This window comes from Fragaria vesca, linkage group LG5 (assembly GCF_000184155.1).
Source record: "Fragaria vesca subsp. vesca linkage group LG5, FraVesHawaii_1.0, whole genome shotgun sequence".
NCBI classification, from domain to species: Eukaryota; Viridiplantae; Streptophyta; class Magnoliopsida; order Rosales; family Rosaceae; genus Fragaria; species Fragaria vesca.
Window position 1 is genome coordinate 5509218 of NC_020495.1, and position 20153 is coordinate 5529370.

At 39.0% G+C, this 20153-nt stretch overlaps 3 protein-coding genes and 1 pseudogene across 3 annotated transcripts; 2 read left to right on the plus strand and 2 right to left on the minus strand.

The window, feature by feature from the left end:
* Positions 1–188: 188 nt before the first annotated feature.
* On the plus strand, positions 189–3262 carry LOC101307887. The gene is made up of 7 exons (XM_004299077.1): positions 189–305; positions 412–529; positions 843–931; positions 1011–1057; positions 1162–1250; positions 1771–1904; positions 2561–3262. The coding sequence occupies exons 1-7, from the start codon at positions 189–191 to the stop codon at positions 3260–3262; spliced, it is 1296 nt and encodes a 431-aa protein (XP_004299125.1).
* A 1668-nt stretch (positions 3263–4930) lies between these two features.
* LOC101308177 (heat shock 70 kDa protein 8-like) lies at positions 4931–8256 on the minus strand. The gene is made up of 2 exons (XM_004299078.1): positions 8120–8256; positions 4931–6953 (listed from the first exon to the last, which is right to left on the minus strand). The coding sequence occupies exon 2, from the start codon at positions 6949–6951 to the stop codon at positions 5236–5238; it is 1716 nt and encodes a 571-aa protein (XP_004299126.1). The 5' UTR covers positions 6952–6953; positions 8120–8256; the 3' UTR covers positions 4931–5235.
* A 490-nt stretch (positions 8257–8746) lies between these two features.
* On the minus strand, positions 8747–9878 carry LOC101307020 (annotated as a pseudogene).
* A 6755-nt stretch (positions 9879–16633) lies between these two features.
* On the plus strand, positions 16634–19587 carry LOC101308463 (primary amine oxidase-like). The gene is made up of 4 exons (XM_004299079.1): positions 16634–17773; positions 17866–17979; positions 18410–18948; positions 19431–19587. Exons 1-4 carry the CDS (start codon positions 16634–16636, stop codon positions 19585–19587), a joined length of 1950 nt encoding a protein of 649 aa, XP_004299127.1.
* The last annotated feature ends 566 nt before the right edge of the window (positions 19588–20153 follow it).

Sequence of the window (20153 nt, forward strand, 5' to 3'; positions counted from 1 at the left end):
CTACTCTACTCCTCTCTCTCTCTCTCTCTCTCTCTCTCTCTCTCTCTCTCTCTCTCTCTCTCTCTCTCTTCAACTGTGAGAGATCTTAATGGTTGCGTAAAGCCAAAGCTTCGTATATTAGTCTCCAACACTCTCTCAGTATCTCACTGTTTTTCCTCGGAGTTAAACCCTTCTCGATCATTCTCGAAATGGGCAAGAAAGATCAACAGCAACAGCAAATAATAAGGGATCTCATCAGAGACAACCCCAAAGTCGAAGCTGTTCTTCACCTCCTCAGAAAACAAGCTCCGCTGACGGTTAAACAGGTTCGCCTTATTCAGAGATCTTGTCTCCAAATTCTTTTTTTTTTTTTTTTTTTTTTACTGTTGGCTTGGGTTTGATTTAAGTTTTTTTTACTGTTGAATTTTGCAGGAGAAGTTTTGTAACAGTGCTTGTGTGGAGAGGTTTCTGAAAGCAAAAGGAGAGAGTGTGAAGAAGGCGGCCAAGGCCATCAGAGCTTGCCTGTCTTGGAGAAACACTATTGGGACTGGTACTAGCTAGTTACAACTGACTACTACAAGCCAAAACCTTTTGGTTTTTTTCTTTGGTTTTTGAAAATGAATATTGGTGTCTCTTTTTGTTTCTTTGGTTTCGGCGTGGAATCTTGCTTTTTCTCACGCTTTGAATTTAGGGGTTAAATTAATTACTTTAACCAAAATCGCCAACTCCCCACACTAATCATTAAACCCACTTCCTTTGATCTTGTTGTTCTTTTTAAATTTAACCATAAAAAGTGAAACTTGTTCTTGATTAATTATTTGTTTTGATTTTCTTTTTTGTTTCTGTTTTGAATGAACAAACAGATCACTTGATAGCAGATGAGTTCTCTGCTGAACTTGCAGAAGGCGTTGCATACGTGTCCGGTCATGATGAAGAATCCAGGCCTGTTCTGGTAATTCCTTGATTCATATTCTTCTTGTTTTTTTGTTCTTTGAAAGATATCAACTTTGCTAAATTTTTGGTCTTTCTAGATTTTCCGGTTCAAACAAGACTACCAAAAGTTGCATTCCCAGAAAATGTGAGTACCCAGAAAACTTTGAACCAAATTTTTCCTATTTTCTATTTTTTTCATGGTAATTAAAATTAAATTATATAACTTTTATTTTGGTTTTCTGATTTTAGGTTCACTCGGTTGTTGGTTTTCACGTTGGAGGTGGCCATTCAGACGATGACCAAAAACGTCGAGCAGTTCGTCATTCTCTTCGACGCAAGTAAGCACCCCTCACTCCTCCCATATTCACAATCTTACCCAACAGAAATCTAAGTACCCACTTTCATAACAACAAGGCCAATCTAGAGATTTCACATTGAGTTGTACTTATGAACTGCACGACATGGTGATCAATGAGAGACCAGGCACGCAACAATGTCGGAGCACCGGCACTGTTGTGTCTCCTCTGGAACTCAGATTTTCCCTCTGAAAGTGTCCGGTGTGCCCCTGATACGTCAAGGTCCACTCCTCATCAGTGGTCCAGCATAACAGGGGCATTATCGGGATTTGGAGTCATTCCTCTTTCTCACCTAGAATTGGTCAAGTTCTGTACATCCTTAATATGCCTGCAGAAGTACCCAGGATCCTACTTTTAGTAGCTTTGCAGAATTAGCACCACTGCTTTTTAGTCTTTTAACCACGGATTAAAGTTGATAATGTTGTTTATGTACCTGGGTTTAAATTCTAAAAGTAAATGAATTATTGAAAGGCGTGGTGGTGATGGTGGTTTGGTGGTGCAGGCTTTTTCAGGTCAGCGTCGGCTTTTATGAACTTGCTTCTGGCAACTCTGAAAATTGTAGCAGAGTACTACCCAGGACGGCTCTTCCAGGCCTTTGTAATTGACCCTCCGTCTCTCTTCTCCTATCTCTGGAAGGTAAAAAGTTAAAAAGAATTTAAATTCACCTATGGTTATCTCTGCTTTTAGGTGAGTAGCCCACAATAGCCAGCTGCTAGCTAGCTTTCATTAATGTCACTGTTGGGTGAAGTTACCGTGTTTGTTTTTTTACCCAATTAGAATGTGTTTTAGTGTTTTACACTTTTACTGCTACCCACCCCCATTTGTGAGCTTATCCTTTGGGTTGAAAGCAAGTCAATGAGTGCTTGTTCAGCTTTGCTTTTCTGGTTTTGGGGTTCAAATTATGTCACAATTATGGCTTTGCTTTGCTTTGGGAATACTAGGAACTGTTAAATCCATAATCCTTATGATGAATGCTACTACTATAAGGAAAACCCATAAAAAGAAAAACCACTAGAGTTTTGTACCAAAAAAGAAAATCCCACTGAGCTCAAAGCCATCATTGTTAAGCATGTGAGTCTTATAAAAAGTAATTTTCCCATTTTCCCATTGTAGTGAATTAAATTTTCACCCCAAGGTAATTTTCAATACAAGGAGAATGGAGAGAGATGTTGCCATTTGCTATTTTTGTTTGCTTTCAGTGGTCAATTCTACTAGTAATTGAGCATGGTGTGACCACAAGGAGCAAAAACAATGTATGACAGTGATAGATTTTATTGTTTTTGTTTGATTAGGGTGTTCGACCGTTCGTTGAGTTATCAACGGCTACGATGATGGTCTCCTCACTGGACTTCGAAGAGTCAATGGACTTCAACGACTTCTCCTCCTATCCACGCGCCGCGTCCCTCCGATTCGATCCATCATCCACGGCCAAGATCGGCGCGTGCTCCTCCTCCCGCTTCTCCTTCACCGTCTCTCACCACCAGATCGACTCCCTCAAGCCCTGGTACCTCAGCCTCACCGACACGTCGTCCTCCAAGGTGGGCCCCACTACCCCCTCCCCTCTGGGACCCGCCCTCATCTCCCCTCTAAACGCCAGGTCGTTCTCCTTCGCCTCCCCCGCCGCCAGGACGCCACGTGGCACCCTCCACGGCTACGGCAACTCCGCCGCCACCAGGAAGAGCCTCTTCCCGTCGACCCCTCTCCCCCCGCGCTGCCGCCCCATGACGTCAGCCAGCGAAGGCAGCCGGACACCCCACCCCCGGACCCCACGTCCGTCGTTCTTCCAGTCCCCGGCGACGTTCTTCCGCAAGGAGTGCCACGTCAGCCGGACGGAGAAGTCGCGCGAGTCGTTCGTCCCGTTCCTCAAGTTCTACCGGCGGCCGTACGACGAGATGATCTACCGGTCGAAAATGCGGCCACCACTCGGTGGGCTCATCTCCATCGTCTCCCCGCACCTCAGACGCCGCCACGTGTCCATGTCCCAGCGGTACTGAAACCATCCCACCTCCTAGCTTGAGGAAGAAGATCGAAGAAGAAGAGCAACAAGTACATAGATTAAGAAAAAGAATTAACAACTAATAATTGATTAATTATAAATGTTTTTCTCAAAGTCCAATTCTGGTCGTGCATGGGTTGAAGAAATAGAGAAAGAGACAGCGTGCTAGGCAAGGTGTTCGCCATGTCTGATTTTGAGCTCTGTGGGTTTGTGGGAGAGAAGGTTTTAGATTTTCTTCGCGGAAAAAAGAAGAAAAGTCTACGTTTTTTGGGTTTCGAAGGCTTCAAAAAAAAAAAAAGGGTAAAGGAAGCTCGGGAACTTGATAGCGTGGTCGAAACGGTGAACAATTAACATATGCGTTGGAACTCATCTGCATGCCCTTTTCTGGAAAATGAAAGAAGGAAAATCTATGTTTCAGTTCAAATTTTCTTGAATATATATAAATTAATTATCTTTGGTTTAAATTCTTCCATTTTTGTGATTATTTGTTTCTTGTTTAATCTTTGAGACGGACCCAGATGGTTGAAGTATGCGATCTTATTAAAAGGGACCGACCCGAGTTTGAAAACTTGAAACTTTGTAACCTTGTTCTTGGATGGGTTAGGGCTCCATTATAGAATTGACTGGGAATATGTGTCGGGTTTCAGAAGTCAATACGGAGGTAAGCTAAAATCCAGCGTCGTTTTGATTTTTCTGGGAAGCAAGTCGTACGCTTTTTCTGATCAGGTATTTGTAGCTACGTGGCTTTGGGGAGTCAAATTGAGTTTCTATATAGTAGTCTGCTTTGTCTTGTAACAATTTGTCTTCAGGGTATCAAGGTTCTGTTCTTCAGTGGGTGACGTTTAGAGACTAGGCTTCTTCTGCTTGGAGTTTAGGGATTTTTGCACTACAGTGTGTGTTCTCTGTGATTCTGCTATGAGATTTTGCTTACTTCACTTGGGATGAAGTGAGGAACTCAGTGATAAAGACCAAACACATGAACGCATAAATCATGGTATTAGGTTTTGTTATTCCGAGATGTTTAGTGGACCGCATAACAATGATAGTTATTAACTCCATTTTGTTATTTCGTTAAAACAGTGTGGAGATGCATATAACCAAACAAAATGTAGTGAATGGTACAAAGTTTATTTGTTTGGCAAAGTATCTAATTAGAAAATTATAATGTTACGTATCCTCGATCAAATAATGATATGAATGATGCGATGCATCAACTTTGTAAATTGAGTCCTCAAATTATAAAAATGGTCATAAACTGCAATTTCAGCTTATTCACTTGATTTAGCAGATTTTCTCAAATATCGTTTTAGTTTGAGATCTTATAATGGTCTTTTGGTTTGTAACTTTTTAGGCAGCGACAACGAATTTGTTACTCGTTGTTAATTGTCCTTAGATCTTAGGTATTAATGTTGTTGTTCTTTTTCTGGGAGGGGTTTTGGTCTATAATACAAGTAAGCCATGTTTGTTATTTCATTCCACTTCAGGAACTGATTAGCAGAAGTGAGAATTTAGGCCTTTAGGAGCTACCTACTCAGTATAAGACCGTTTTTTCTTTCTGAATAATTTGGACTTTTTTCTGAATACTTGTGCTTGGGGTTTTTCTTTCCGAATACTTGTAATTTAAATGTTCACCTTTGTTTCAAATACACATTTGGTCATCACAATTCACAAATGCCTACAATCATTCTTTCTTTTCCATTTCAATTACATGCATACAATTATACATTCTGTTTGATTCATACAGAGCTCTTGCACTTCTAAATCTCATTTTCATTGATGGCTCAGTCAAGTTTCAATGCCATCAGAATTGTAACAAGCAAATAAAAGCACAAGTAGTTTATTCCTTTTATCACACCAAATGCAACGAGTCAACAACAAAGTTTGCAAGCAGAGAACGATGACTCTTACAAAGCAACTAACTGTTCGTACTACTTGCTACATTTTATTCAGCTGCATTCCTTATCTTAATAACTAGATCCTCTTCACTGATACCAAGTCTAGAGTAGCACCATAAGTTCTGTTCAGGGCTTCCGCGCACCAGGCATGACCATCGTCAACTGTAGGCATTCTCACGTCCAGGACAGGATTTATTGGAAGATGAGAACCAGGCATTAACACAGCAGCCAAAACTCTCAGCACATTTGAAGTGTCAATGTCCATCATTACTCGTATTTGTGGAACTCCTTTGGGGGCTGGAGGAATTCCCTCTATCTTGAAGTATCCCAGCAAATGATTTTCTTCAAGCTTGTTGCCATCACCTTCATAAACAACTGTAAGTGCTTGCACCTGATTATCATGAGCGGTTGTGAATAGCATCTCTCTTTGGGTTGGTATTCTGGTGTTTCTAGGTATGATCGGCACAAAGTTGTTTCCATCTGCTCGAACTCCAATTGACAGAGGTGTGACCTGAATAGATAGCACATCCACAGATTCAAAAGGATCATGAACTCCTGAAGCTATGTATCCCTCTAGTGCTGCGCCAGAGACAGCAGCTTCCAGCGGATTTATCCCTTCATAAAGCTGTTCTTTTTTACATATACTCATGAGAAGATATTTTATTTTTGGAATATATGAACATCCACCAACAAGTATCACATCGTTCACATCCTTGGGTTTTACCTTTGCATCATGCAAACACTGGATAATGAGGCTAGCACACTTATCAAATACTGCACAATTAACTTCCTCAAATTCTTCCCGGTCCACAACCTTGCAGATTTTCATCCCATTTCCCAAGTCAACATCAATTTGAACAGAACTTTGGGAGGAGAGACTATGGATTGCATTCTGGGTCGCAACTCGAAGTAACCCCTTTGATTTGATCTCCTCAACTCCATGACTTGTCAAAAGATTCTCTGCATTTGGCAACACATGACGCATCATATTCTGAAGCAGGTCTTCTCCTCCAATGGCACTTCCTGTTAAGGCAATTATTTCAGAAATTCCTCGAGGTGCATCTTCAGCTGTAACACTTAGAGCTACATCACAGTATCCAGCACCCATATTGAAGATTAGAACATTCCTATCTGTTGACTGAAATCCACTTTGCTTTGCATACAAGGTATATAACAATGCCACTGCAGTTGGTTCTGGCATCAGTCTCAGGATATGAAGGCCAGCCACGGCACAAGCTCTTTCGATTCGAGTAAGCTGGAATCGGCTGAATGAAACTGGCACGGTTAGAACAACATTTTTTATGGGCCTTCTTAATTGGATTTCTACCATTTCCCTCAGTTCCACCAAATAAATTGCCATAACTTCTTCAGGAGTGGTGGATCTCCAGAAATTGCCAACCAAGGCTGCAATAAATGGGCGGACACCAATATCCAATGTTTGTACTAGAAATGGAAGGCTTTTGCTAGAGTGTACAACTGGATCCGTGTCAACTCGGCCAATTAAGCGTTTCATGTTGAAGATTGCAGCTCCAGATAACATTTCATGATCCGTAGAGAGTGGATTGCTGATTTCCCCTGAAGGGGTTCCATCCTTGAATGTAACATACGAACTCATCATCTTCACATTCCTACTGTTTTTCAGTATCTCAACTTGGGAGCCGTTCCATATTGCGACCCTGCATTGTGAAGTACCAATATCAATTCCAATTGTTGTTTCAGGAAAGGTGAATGAGGATTTTTCCTCCCGACTGGTTTCACTATCAGATGCCACTGTGTATGCTGCCTCGGCCATTCCTGCATTTGAAAAGTGGGAGATGATGAAAGGCGTGTTATGAATTAAAACCATCCATATATCAGAAGCAGCTGAATGAGCTGATACAGGACGAGTGGAATCACATTAAACATAGTGACTATATGTCTCATAAGTTTCAGTGTTCATGGAAGTAGAAGTAACAAGAGAAGTTGCATTCTGCTTATTTAAGGAGGCCAGACCAAGATAAAAAGGAAATCAAATCAGATCCTAAAATGAAACTGCAACCAAACTAAAATCCCAAAAATGGAGGAAGCCCGACAAAACACCTCCAGTAACACAAACAAAATAAATAATGGTAACCTATAGGCATATACGCCTATCCACACTCAACACTAAGTTCCTTTTATGTCTGATATACAGTATTCTTCACTGCCACAGTCAACCACTCTCCAATGTCCTCCATAGCAATTTCAATAGTACCAGGGATCTCATATTTTCAATACAAACAAGTGCTACATTTTTATACTTTTCATTTTCCTTTTTCAGTTTGCTCAGCCAAATCATCCCCAGATACACTGGTCTCTACAAACTTCTAAAATATGACACAACAAAGAAACCGACACAACTATGCATTAGCAGGTTGAGTATTCAAACTACTTGGAACAAGTACTGCTTGGTCATCAAAGCCATACACCACACATATCAACTCAAAACCACTAAAACCTCATCTATGCTCAAAGGAATACAAAATTCGAGCTCATACAGGCCTTCCCACAAACACCTCTGGGGTGTGTTTTAGCAGTAGCATCATTGGTGGCACAAGCATATATAGAAGCAAAAACCCACATAATCTAGCATCAAAATTTAAATCCAACAAAGAAATTCTACAGAAAATTGAGCTTGACCAATTACCACAAACCCTGATGAACTTAGTTCCCCCAGGTGATACAAAATGTGAAAACTCGACAGTATTTCTTGATAAAAAAAATTAAAAAAATAAATAAAAAAAATAAAAAAACCGAGTAATCAGAACAATAACTCTCTAAAACAGACACAACAACCCATTACCCATTTCCACAAAGCATAACAAGTTCTTGGGTGCTAAAGATTAATTACAGATACCCAACAACTCAAGCTGTAAGCAAACCACTACAGGAAAGACTAAGAGCAAACTGATATTAAGGAAATGAGCGAATGTTGAACTTACAGTTGGCAGTTGAGTGATATAGCAACGCTTGAGAAGAGAGTTTAGATCACAGGAGCGAGCAGAGAAGAGAAGGACGGATTTGGGTTTGGAAGAGTGAGATTACAGAGTATGGAGACTTGGGGAGAAATAGAAAGGCGCCCAAATTCTAGAGCTTCCTAGAGGAACAAGGTGGCTAGCCTTAGAATATGACACCCGTAAGCTAGAGTAGCCCTTTTACTACTAGAACAAGGGACTGTGCCCGCGTCCAGCCGCGGGTCAGTCGACCGTAATTCCAATGCTAAATACGTCAGTTATGAAAGAATTAGTGCTCGCGCCCGGTGTAGGTGCGGTTGATTAGATTAGCGAAAGTGGAGTGGGATATTGATGATGATGATATAGTATAGATATAGAGATAGATGATTTGAACAGTTTGGCATGCTATTAATTTCTACGGTAGTCGTTGTGTCATAGTACATAAGATATTTAACATAATATCATACTGAAAAGTAAGCGAAATTGATATAGAAATGTAAATGTAAAAAAAGCATGGATCGACATATGGGTTGTATTAATGCTCTTTATTTGTAATGTCCACACTCACAGTTATTAGTGCTTTTTATCATTACAGTTAGATGAAACTTGGGGATATTAGTCCCTCCACCTGTAACCACAGTTTGGGTTGCAACAAACAAAGAACAACGTCATCCCCTCTTCTCTTCTAGCAGTTGCCTGCACATATATAATAACTTGCATATTAGAATTACCTCTTACATTTTAAACATCTTCAAGGAGTGGAATCATGTGGAGTAAAAAGCTATCTAAAAGTACAATCTGACTATTCGCTTAGATGTTTATACTATATTTCTGGACATGAAAGGCTGGGATACAAACCCAAAAAGAAGAAGAATGATAAACAGATGTGACTTTCCTATGTTATAGTGGTGACAACTACAACTACTCAAAGATGTTTCAATGCCAAGTGACCACATAAACCACTGATCCCTAACATTCAGTGGAACAAAACAGGCAAAGTGATATGATGTATTGAAAAAGAACCATAACTTTGTCAAAGATAATCTTTGTTGCATTACTAAATCATGGATTGCTTAAAGGTTATACCTGTAAAATGTCTTTCCAGATGCATTACTAAAAGATACATTGTTAAAAGGTTATATCTATTAAATGTCTTTTCTAGATGCATTACAAAAGTAGCTAGAATGGTCCTCATGTGGAATACTTAGTAATTGTATATCATATTCTAAGTTGCATGGAAATCCATGGTAAAGGCTTGAAGCATCAAGAGTTGGAATTTCAACTGAATGGCTTAGAAGATGTCATGTGTCTTATTAACAGATACTTGAACATCCAGTCTCTTTGTATTTAACCAAGAACTAAGTTAACTGAAAAGGCACATGTAAAAGTACACAACTTCATCCAAAGAATGAGCATTTCACCTGAAAGAAGAAAGCTTCTCCATGCTTGCACTGAGCACAGCGCACAGCTTTTATGCGAGGTAGAGTGGATCTGCAGCTACATCTTGCAAGATTTGAGTGTGTTCCCCAACTAAGTGGTGTATCTCATTTCTGTAGACGCAGGTGTTATCAGCAACCTCCTGCAAAACAACACGTACTCTAATAAGAAAATGTACAAAATGGTTGAGCTATAGACCTTTAATCAGAAATGATAAAATCCTTCAACGTAGAAAATACTGGGAGCAAACAGTAACAATAAGCTGAAAGCTGAATTTAGAAGGTAACTCCATATGAGAGACATCAAGCATGTTCTTCAGGTGTTAACTGAAGTGACAATTGAGCTTATAAACTGAGTCTACAAATATTTATCTATATATATTGCTATTGCTCAAAATCTTGATACATCTTTGCTGTACAAACAATGGTTTAGTTGTTGGCTTGAAAGTAATAGCTTGACATTGTGCAGCACGAAAGACACTTAACAAAATGGTGATGATCTAAGAAGGCAGACGTATTATAGGTTTCTCCATCGTACTTATCTACTTGGAGTTCTACTCTATGCTTTAGGAGGACTACCTTTTTTGGTTTGGGGAACGGTAATACTATATCTCTCACACAAAGTGAATCGTCTTCATTACGGGCATGCAGTGCTACTCTAGAGATCTCTAACTATTTGCAGAACTACTCTTAAATTTCTTTAAATTTGTTTAACTGAACTTTTGCATCATTTGGTTTTCTTTGCGGGGTGTAAAGACAGTAGTTGGTTACCACGTAACATTCTCCGTGAATTCAATTTGTCTCATATGGGGAAAGCGAGTGTGGGATACCGGTGATTTGTCTAGAAACAACTGGCATATGCAATATTCCCCAACTAAAAATAAAATAGCTAGAATGCAGAAAACATATATGATTACTCGATCAGCATATATGAATCAATTGGATGATTCACTCCCAGTAGGTTCAAATCGAATGCAGAACTATGACTTTTCATGAAAGTTGATTTTTTTTGTACAGAAGGAAAAAAAACGACAGAACAAAAATTAATTTGAGGACTATCAATTTGAGAAAAACCAATCAAGCAGTACCTTTCTATCAAATAGTGACAATACCGTTGATCAAATGCGAAAAAAGCCCACGTAGCTTCTTTTTCCAATCAAAATTTACCTGCACAGCAATCTACCCGCACATGCCTGAAAACCTAAAACTCCAATGTTTACACAACCCAGTATATGAGTTGAAAATTCGAAACCTCTATGACGAAAACAAAGCACCAAAATCTTAATTTACAATCATGAAAGGAAAATTTATCAGAAACTTAAGAAAAGTAAGCAGATGCAGATAAATGAAAACTTTTTCTTACACCGATCGCCTCTAAAATCCGTGGAATGATACAACCCTAAACCAATTCCAACGAAAGCAGAACCAAACCAAAAGCGATTAACTCTTTCTTTCTTCTCTTAACTGACCAAATCTGGGTCGGAGAAGAACTTTTGCAGAGAGATGAAGGTTTTGCAGAGAGAAGAACTTTTGCAAAGAGATGAAGGTAGAATTGAGAGAAAGAGAGATGGCGGAAAGCTGGAAGTGAGAAACCAGGGAAAGTTTTTCTCGAGTTGTTCGGGTAGAACTAAAGGGAAGAGAGATGGTGGAAAGTTAGAAGCTAGAAATGGGTTTTGGACCAAAATCGGTTTTGGGCTTGGGATAAATGACAGAAAGAAAGAGCTGAGGCCCACTGCTACAGTGTATGAACAGTGCGGCTGCTGCACCTCCTTTACTATATAGGGAAATTTTCGATTACTATATACACACACGTGGAATTCAAATTAATTACAATTAATACTAATAGTGGCATTTTCTTGTTTATTTGATACTCGTTTCACATTGTTGTAATACATTAATTGTGTATTTGATAAACAAAATTAGTGGCTTTTTCTTCTCTTCTCTTAAGTTTTTTTTTCCTCTAAATTAAAATGTGGGAGAATTTCAAATTTATTAGTTACAGTTCACCTGGTCAGCCTCGTTAATGACAAAACTTTACTTTCACCCATCTATCGGCATATACTACAAATCGAACCTGCAACTTTCATAGTGTCAATTATCTTAAAGAACTAACATGTCATAATTCGATCACCAGCGACAAAGAATGATTATTTTTCATATTATAGTTATTTTAATTTATCAAGTTAAGAGAATAGTAGCTGGAAATGGTCCCTAAAGGTTGCCTAAGAGATCTAAAGCATTCTATAAACATGTTGCCATTCTTGAAAGTCCATCTCGGGTGATTATTTTGCCTAAGTTGAGGTTCTAACAACCAACTCATTTGTTGGGGGAGATTGTTAAATTGTTGCCTTGTCGGTTTGTGTTAAATTGATTGTTGCCACTAAAGTGATTATGTGCAGCTTGAGGTTCCAACAAACAAGCCATTAAGGCAATAGTGTTGGGGATATCGTTGAGATTTGTTGCCTTGTGAGCTTATGTTAATACGATTGTTGCGACTCATCAAGTGATTTTGCCCTGCTTGAAGTTTCGAGAGAAAACTCATTGTTGCTTTGGGGGTATCCATAAGTGGCTTAGACTAGCTAATCTGACTTATCTAACAGTTCTCAGGACTTGGGGTGAGAAATTAGATATACACTTTGATGGGAGGTGCATAAGTTCGTCGATGCTAGTTGTGAGGAATGCAATTTATTTCTGCATAATTCATTGATCTTCATGCATTTATGGAAAGTTTGGGCGTGGATTTTGCTAGTCAGTTGTTCGACAAAATACCCAAAGGAATATGAAATTTTTTGGAATGCAATAATATGAGTTATGCCTCCAAGGGTATATCGAATGAAGCATTTGAGCTGCTTGGGAAATTGCAGATGTAGGGTATGGTACTGAATTAAGTATTTTAACATGAAATTGCATAGCTGAATTTTACTTGAGAACAGAAAGTATAAAGGTGTCCTAGAGTTGTTTTTTTGTATGGGAGTTGGTGATATTCAACTATACTTGGTGGCATTTACTTTTGGCTTAGTCCTTCTTCCCACATCAGAGCCATTGAGGTAGGGAAGGAGTTTCATGATTCTGCAACAAAGTTCTAGCTGAGATTAATTCCATATTAGGGATTGACTAGAATTGGTTGCTCTCTACACCAGATAAATAGATTTACATGGTACTATAATTGCTTAATTTTAATTTCAGATATTTGTGATGGAGGGTTTCGGGTTGTGGGTTTCAGATATTCCATGGTTTGCCCCATTTGATTATCAATCTTTGATATAATTTGGATTAGAGCCTTTGCTTTTTCTTTGCATAATGGAGAATACATTTACATTATATTGTGCAAAATCTAGGAATATGAACGATATAACAATTCAAACATTGGTACTTTGTCTTTTCTTAGGTTAAACAGAATACTAGTCGAGGGATTTTTTTTTTTCCATCAGTCCTGCAATTTTTGGTTGTTACATTGTAACAATTATGTCAAGGTAGCAAATTGGTCCCATAAAAATAAGTGTACTCCAAGTTAAGAGAATAGTAGTTGGAAATGGTCCCTAAAGTTGCCTATGAGATCTAAAGCATTCTACAAACATGTTGTCATCCTTGAAAGTCCATCTCAAGTGATTATTCTGCCTAACTTGAGGTTCCAACAACCAACTCATTTATTGGGGGAGACAGTTAAATTGTTGCCTTGTCGGTTTGTGTTAAATTGATTGTTGCCACTGATCGAAGTGATTATGTCCAGCTTGATGTTCCAACAAACAAGCCATTGAGGCAATAGTGTTAGGGATGCAACTGAGATTTGTTGCCTTGTGAGTTTATGTTTATACAACTTTTGCCACTCGAGTGATTTTGCCTAGCTTGAGGTTTCAACATAAAATTCATTGTTGGATTATAAGGAAAGATTACATAAATGCTTTTGCGATAGTGTTTGGATGTTGCATTTTTTGATTTTATGCCATATGAATGCACCATGCACTACTAGCGTTTCGATCAATAGGCACAGCCGTTTTCCGTCCCTATTAAGGGTCATTGGGCACAGAATCTGTGCCTATAGCAGTATGGGGACGAAATTTCTGGTTGTATCCCCTTGTACCATCTCCAAATTGGTTTTTAACAATTTGGGTACAGATATTCCTGTACGTCCCACCCCGAGCTGTGCTCTCTTTTTCCCTTTCTGACAGTAACAGTACTCTCTGTTTTTTATATAGTATAATAATCTGATCTTTTTTTAGTGTCCATCCCCATATTGGATGGCATAACTTGATACACCTTCTATACAGTCCGTGCCCAACATGTAAAAATTTAACAAAAAAAATAATTGAAAATTTCAATAAAACACCAGACTGGTTTTGAAATATTTACCCTGGTTTTGGTTTTACTAATGAGTTCCAGAGATAGGGATTTGATTAGAATCGCATTGTGTTTCTGTACAATGTACAATCCCGGATAAGGTTGCAGAAGCTGATGGCGTGTCCGTTGGGTGATAGACTATTCTCCCGATGACCTGTAAACACAAGGATGATCGGGGGCTTCCGGTCTTTTCTTCTCCGATGATTAAGTTAGGATTTGCAGGTGAAGTATAGTTATTGACGTAGTAAATGATACATGACAAGCTGGTGGGTGGGCCGTATTTATGGCCCAACGTGGGTTCTCTTTGCTTGGAAAATAGGATGGTTGTGACGAGGGGGTACTGATGTGGGTGGTTCTGTGATCTGGCACGGTTGGATACGACGGTGCATGGTGGAGCTATACTCTGCAGCCTCCTCATTTCTCTCTCATCACTCGATCTAGGGCTTGGGCTGTAGCCTAAAGCCCTGAACCCTCTTTTTTAAATAACGAACTAATGGTCCAGATGTCATGAAAAAGAATAAACAGCTGAGATTTATAATGGATATTTATTTTAGAAAACTAATTTATTCGGGACCGATCTCAAACTTGTCTGTGTGCCCAAATTTGAAATTACCATACAGTTGTGGACGGATCGAACACTTGTCCGTGCTCAAATTACTTTATTATTTAATTATTGCGGTTATCAGGGGACGGATCTAAAATATGTCTGTGCCCAAACTAACATTCATTTCATTATTTTATTATTTGGTACAAGTCTGGGGACGGTTTACAACATGTACGTGCCCAAATAAACATATACAGTTGAGACAGATATAAGTTGTCTGTGTCATATTAATTTACACTTGATTATTTTATTATTTTGGTGTTATTTTGGGGACTGATCTAAAATATGTCCGTGCCCATATTAACATACAATTGATTATTTAATTATTTAGTACTATTTTGGGGACTATTACTGAAACTGTCTGTGGCCAAATTGTCACTTTAGGAACGGACAATAAAAATCTCCGTATCCAAATTGTGTATAAGCGCGTGGTAAGCAACTTCGTTGGAAATTTGGGGACAGACAACTAATATTTGTCCCTTTTATGTCTATAAGGGTACGGACAACCTCACCGTGCCTATATGATCTGTGCCTATTGATCAAAATGCTAGTAGTACATGATGATACGTATATTAGACCTAGAGAAATATTCATGGTAATGCGATGACAAAAAACTAAAGGGTTGGCCAATGCTTTCTTCTGCCATAACTCTTCAATTCAGAAAATAAGCCATCCACAAGTTGGAAGTGGCTCACTTGTTTCACTATCACATCAATGGTTTACCATCTGATTGGTTCAGCCTGTTGTCCGTGACCTACTCATGTAATTCATGTAGTTCATGTAAGTTCTTGCAGTAAATAGTTTGGGAACACATCATGATCACTTTTTTACCTTTCAAATAGATCTTGACATTGAGTCATTGAGGTTGAATCTAATTCGATTCCATTCAAGTCCAAACTGAAACCAAACCAGAAGGACCGACCCCATTCCATATAGGAAGAGTTACTGGAAGGTTACAAGTGAGACGGCCAAAAGAGAATCCGGTGAGAGGATCAAACTTGGCTCCATTGCAGCTGATGTTCTTGTTGTGAACCCCAACAAGAGGACTAACATGAGCAACAATGTTGGATACTGCTTGATACCAGGATCAGTGGACGGTGAATTATTATCTGACGATGAATATACACTAATTCGAGGGGCCTTTCAGCGTATAACATGTGGATCATACATAGAACAAGTCAGAAGAATATAGGCAGGAGGACTAGCTATATGCTGATGAAAGCAGAGAGGATGATACGGCAAATACGGCAACATGGAGCAACATGTACCGAATAACTAGCTTAATGCTTCCACATTAGCAAGCAGCTCTGTAGAGCAGAATTTCCCGGTATGTAAATTCATTCGTTTAACATAGTAGCATTTACCATGATTCATTGTAAATTAGTAAGTCACTGATGCAGGAATAGGGAGATGGAGAATAAGGTCATTGTATTCTGCACTTTGGGTTTTCATCATGTTCCTTAACAAGAGGATTTCTCAATAATGCCAACTCTAGGATATTCGTCATTTTGAGCTCCCGGGATCAAATTAACAGAGATCAACATTTCTGTTTTCTACTAAATTTTTGATCATTCTCAAACTCCTTGTATTAATTCCTCACTGAGGCCTCAAATGAGCATCATTGACACATCCTATTTCAGTCGAATGTCATTTAGGATCACATTTGAAGGAAAGGTAGGTATGAATGTATGATATGTAATTCTTTCATTCATTCTTGAACCAGTTGACCTTTTCTTATGTAACCCTTAATTGAGTCTTGATACACAAACTTATTATATAAAGAGTTGGAGATTTAGAATATGTGACTTGTTTCAAGAGAAAGTTAAGTTGCAAAGGCATGTGTGGATAATGATCGTGCCCATCACATTTCACTGTCAAAGGCTCAAAGCAAAGCAAAGTCAATTAAATATCTTGCTCTCAGCGCAAGGAATGCACTAGTGAAATGCAAGAAGCCTTGAGAATTGAAGTCTAAGACAATGTGAGTTGGCTTGCCATTAAAGCCCCATGCTATATTATGCAGATGCCAAATGATGAAGGACCGGAGAATAGATTCCAGGCATTGTTGCCTCTTTTGTATTGTCCGGAATCACAAATCTTATTTAGGACTTTGGCAAATCATAATCCATGACTGTTTTGTTTATAGCTTTAGTTTTGATCCTACAATGCTGCTTCATAGCTAGTGTTTACCACCCTCTAGATCCTCTCAGCTCAACTGAGATCAACAAAGTAAGGCTCCTAGTTCAGAAGTCTCACCTTGCAAAACTTCCTAATCTCACCTTTCATTATGTCGATATCGAAGAGCCGGAAAAGGCAGATGTCCTCAAATGGCTATCTTCAAGCTCAAGTAATCCAAAAAGTCGCATTTCCACCCCTCCCCACCGGGCACACGTGGTGGTCCGAGGCGGTGGTGATACACACGAGCTCGTGGTGGACTTAGGCACCAACATTATCATATCGGACCACGTCTACACTGGTAATGGTTACCCTCCTTTCACCTTCAATGAGTTGTTCAAAGCTAGCAAGCTTCCTTTGACTTACCCCAAATTCAAGAAATCAATTTCCACTAGGGGATTGAATTTGTCTGAAGTTTCTTGCATACCCTTCACAATTGGTTGGTATGGGGAACATATCACAAGGAGGGCTTTAAAAGTGGAATGCTGCTATAGAGGAGGGTCGGTCAATGTCTTCACTAGGCCAATTGAGGGAATCACCATTCTTGTGGATGTTGATTTGATGAAGATCACAATGTACACTGATAGGTTCATAGCACCTTTGCCTAAAGCTGAAGGCACTGATTTCCAAATCCCAAAAGGGAAGTCACATTCTGATCATTGCAACAAAACAAGTAGTGGGTTTTCCATTGAAGGCCACAAGGTGAAGTGGGAAAACTGGGTTTTTCATGTTGGGTTTAATGCTAGAGCAGGAATGGTGATCTCAACAGCTTCAGTATTTGATGCCATAAAGAAGAAGTTCAGGAGTGTGTTATATAGAGGGCATGTTTCTGAGACCTTTGTGCCTTATATGGATCCTACAAATGAATGGTATTTCAGGACTTTTATGGATATAGGTGAATTTGGGTTTGGGAGATCAGCTGATACTCTTCAGCCATTAATTGATTGTCCTGGAAATGCTGAATACTTGGATGGGTTTATGGCTGGGGCAGCTGGGGAGGTACAGAAGGTACCAAGGGCTATTTGCATCTTTGAAAGGTACTCAGGTGATGTTGCAATGAGACATACTGAAATAAATGTCCCTGGAAAATTGGTAAGGTAGTGTTTGATTAAGTGTGATTACACATTGAGGTTTGTACTAGAAAGGAAAGGTGTGATGTTGATGTAAGTTGGGTGGTTTTGCAGATAAGAAGTGGGCAGCAGGAGAAGACTCTGGTGGTTAGAATGGTGGCTACTGTGGGTAACTATGATTATGTTCTTGATTGGGAATTCAAGCGAAGTGGCACCATCAAAGTTGGGGTAAGTTTTTCATTTTGGTCCTCTCTGATTTCATTTTGCTGTCATGAATATTATTTACTTTTGTTTTTTTTCAAGTGTAACTAGAGCACTATACATGTGTTCTCATTTGGTCCCTATTATAAGACTCTCAATATTAGAAGCTCTTCATTTCTGTATTTCTCTGCGTGTTCTAAAAAGTCTTGTGTCATGCGGTCAGACCACTAAATTTTTATTAAAAATAGTCACGTGATAAATTATCTAAAACACATGCTCCAATATCATTTTACCTAAAATTTCAAAATTATTGCCCTTTATTATGTGTTCTCTCGTATTTTTTAATTTTTATCTTTTAATTTTTTTCAATTTATCAATGCTGCTGAAGATGCTCTAATCTAGTGAATTGGCTAAACCTATAGTTTCTCTAATAATATGTTCTCCACTATATTTTCAGGTGGGCTTGACTGGTGTCTTAGAGGTAAAGGCCACATCATACACAAACGCTGACCAGATAACGGAAAACGTGCACGGGACGTTAGTCTCAGAAAACACCGTCGCCGTTAACCACGACCACTTCCTCACCTACTATCTAGACCTCGACGTCGACGGTAACGACAACTCCATTGTCAAAGCCAAGATGAAAACATCAAGAGCTAACGGTGTCGGGTCACCAAGAAAGAGTTATTGGACGGTAGTAAAAGAAACGGCCAAAACTGAAGCCGACGCTAGGCTCCGGCTCGGCTTAGAGCCAGTTGATTTGTTAATTGTGAACCCTAATAGGAAGACTCGGCTCGGGAATCAGGTCGGTTACCGGCTTGTTACCGGACAACCGGTTACATCTCTTCTTGCCGATGATGATTACCCCCAAATTAGGGCTTCTTATACCAAGTATCAGGTTTGGGTGACTGCTTATAATAAGTCAGAGAGGTGGGCTGGAGGGTTCTATGCTGATAGGAGCCATGGAGATGATGGCTTAGCTGTTTGGAGCAAGAGGTAATTTTCTTTTTCTTTTCTTCCAATGACTCGTGATCACAATGCACTTCTAAAATTCACACGAGCATTGGTCTTATTAATTTTTCATCACTTAAGTTGCATATAGCATCTTTCGGTCTAATAATTTATCAGTAATATTAACCTTCGAACACTTTGACAAAATTGTATTTTCTGAAACTTTTCTTTTAGAGAATTCATTGTCAGTCCAATAAATGTAAATGTAGGTAACAATACATTATGTACCCTTGAAAAGCCGACATAATAGTATCTCTACGTAAAACTACCATGTATAGAAAGCTTCAAAATTAGTAACTTGACACTTACAGGATTGGCACGGAGCAATTCAAACTCCTTTCAGCCTATTAACTAAACGTCATGATTGTAACTGAAATTTAACACTAGAATGAAACTGTGGGGCGTCTCTTGAGTTCTTGGCTGTTGAACTTCAATGCATCTTGAATATTTCCATGCATGTCTTGCAGGGATAGAGCAATTGAAAACAAAGATATAGTGTTGTGGTACACGGTGGGATTTCATCACATCCCATACCAAGAAGATTTCCCAGCCATGCCCACACTCCATGGTGGATTCGAGCTCAGCCCTGCAAACTTTTTCGAGTCCAACCCTTTACTCAAATAATGTATTGCTCCAAGCCTCCAGACCATGTAAGAAAGAATTGCATCAGAACTGTACACAATTCATCCCCATGCCAGAAAACCTATGATGCATGGTTAGTCATGAATTCCTTTAACAATGTTCTAATTGCAAAGTGTAATTCCTCCTGTATATTTAATAGATAAGACTATGATTGATTAAGATACAAGGTGTTGTATATGAATTGGATTGACTGGGAGTGCGGGACAAGATGATACATGATACAATATTCAGTAATTGTTTGATTTAATACTCTACTGAATAATTCTTTTTAATCTTTTACTGAAGTGCGACACACTTTTTTAAATCAAGAGATCGAGTCTCTTTACGTCGGTGAAGATAGCTCCAATTCTAGTAAAACAAGCATAAACTGCATAAAAAGCATCAGCCAAGTAATTGCCTTTACGAAAAACATAAAGAAAATTGGTAACTTAATTAGAAGTTTTCAAAAAGGAGAAATATCAGTTAAGGTAACTCCACTTCTAATAGATCAAGCATGAGTTTCATGAAAAAGCATGTGAAAAATGGGATTTTTAGTTTTTCTTCTTCAA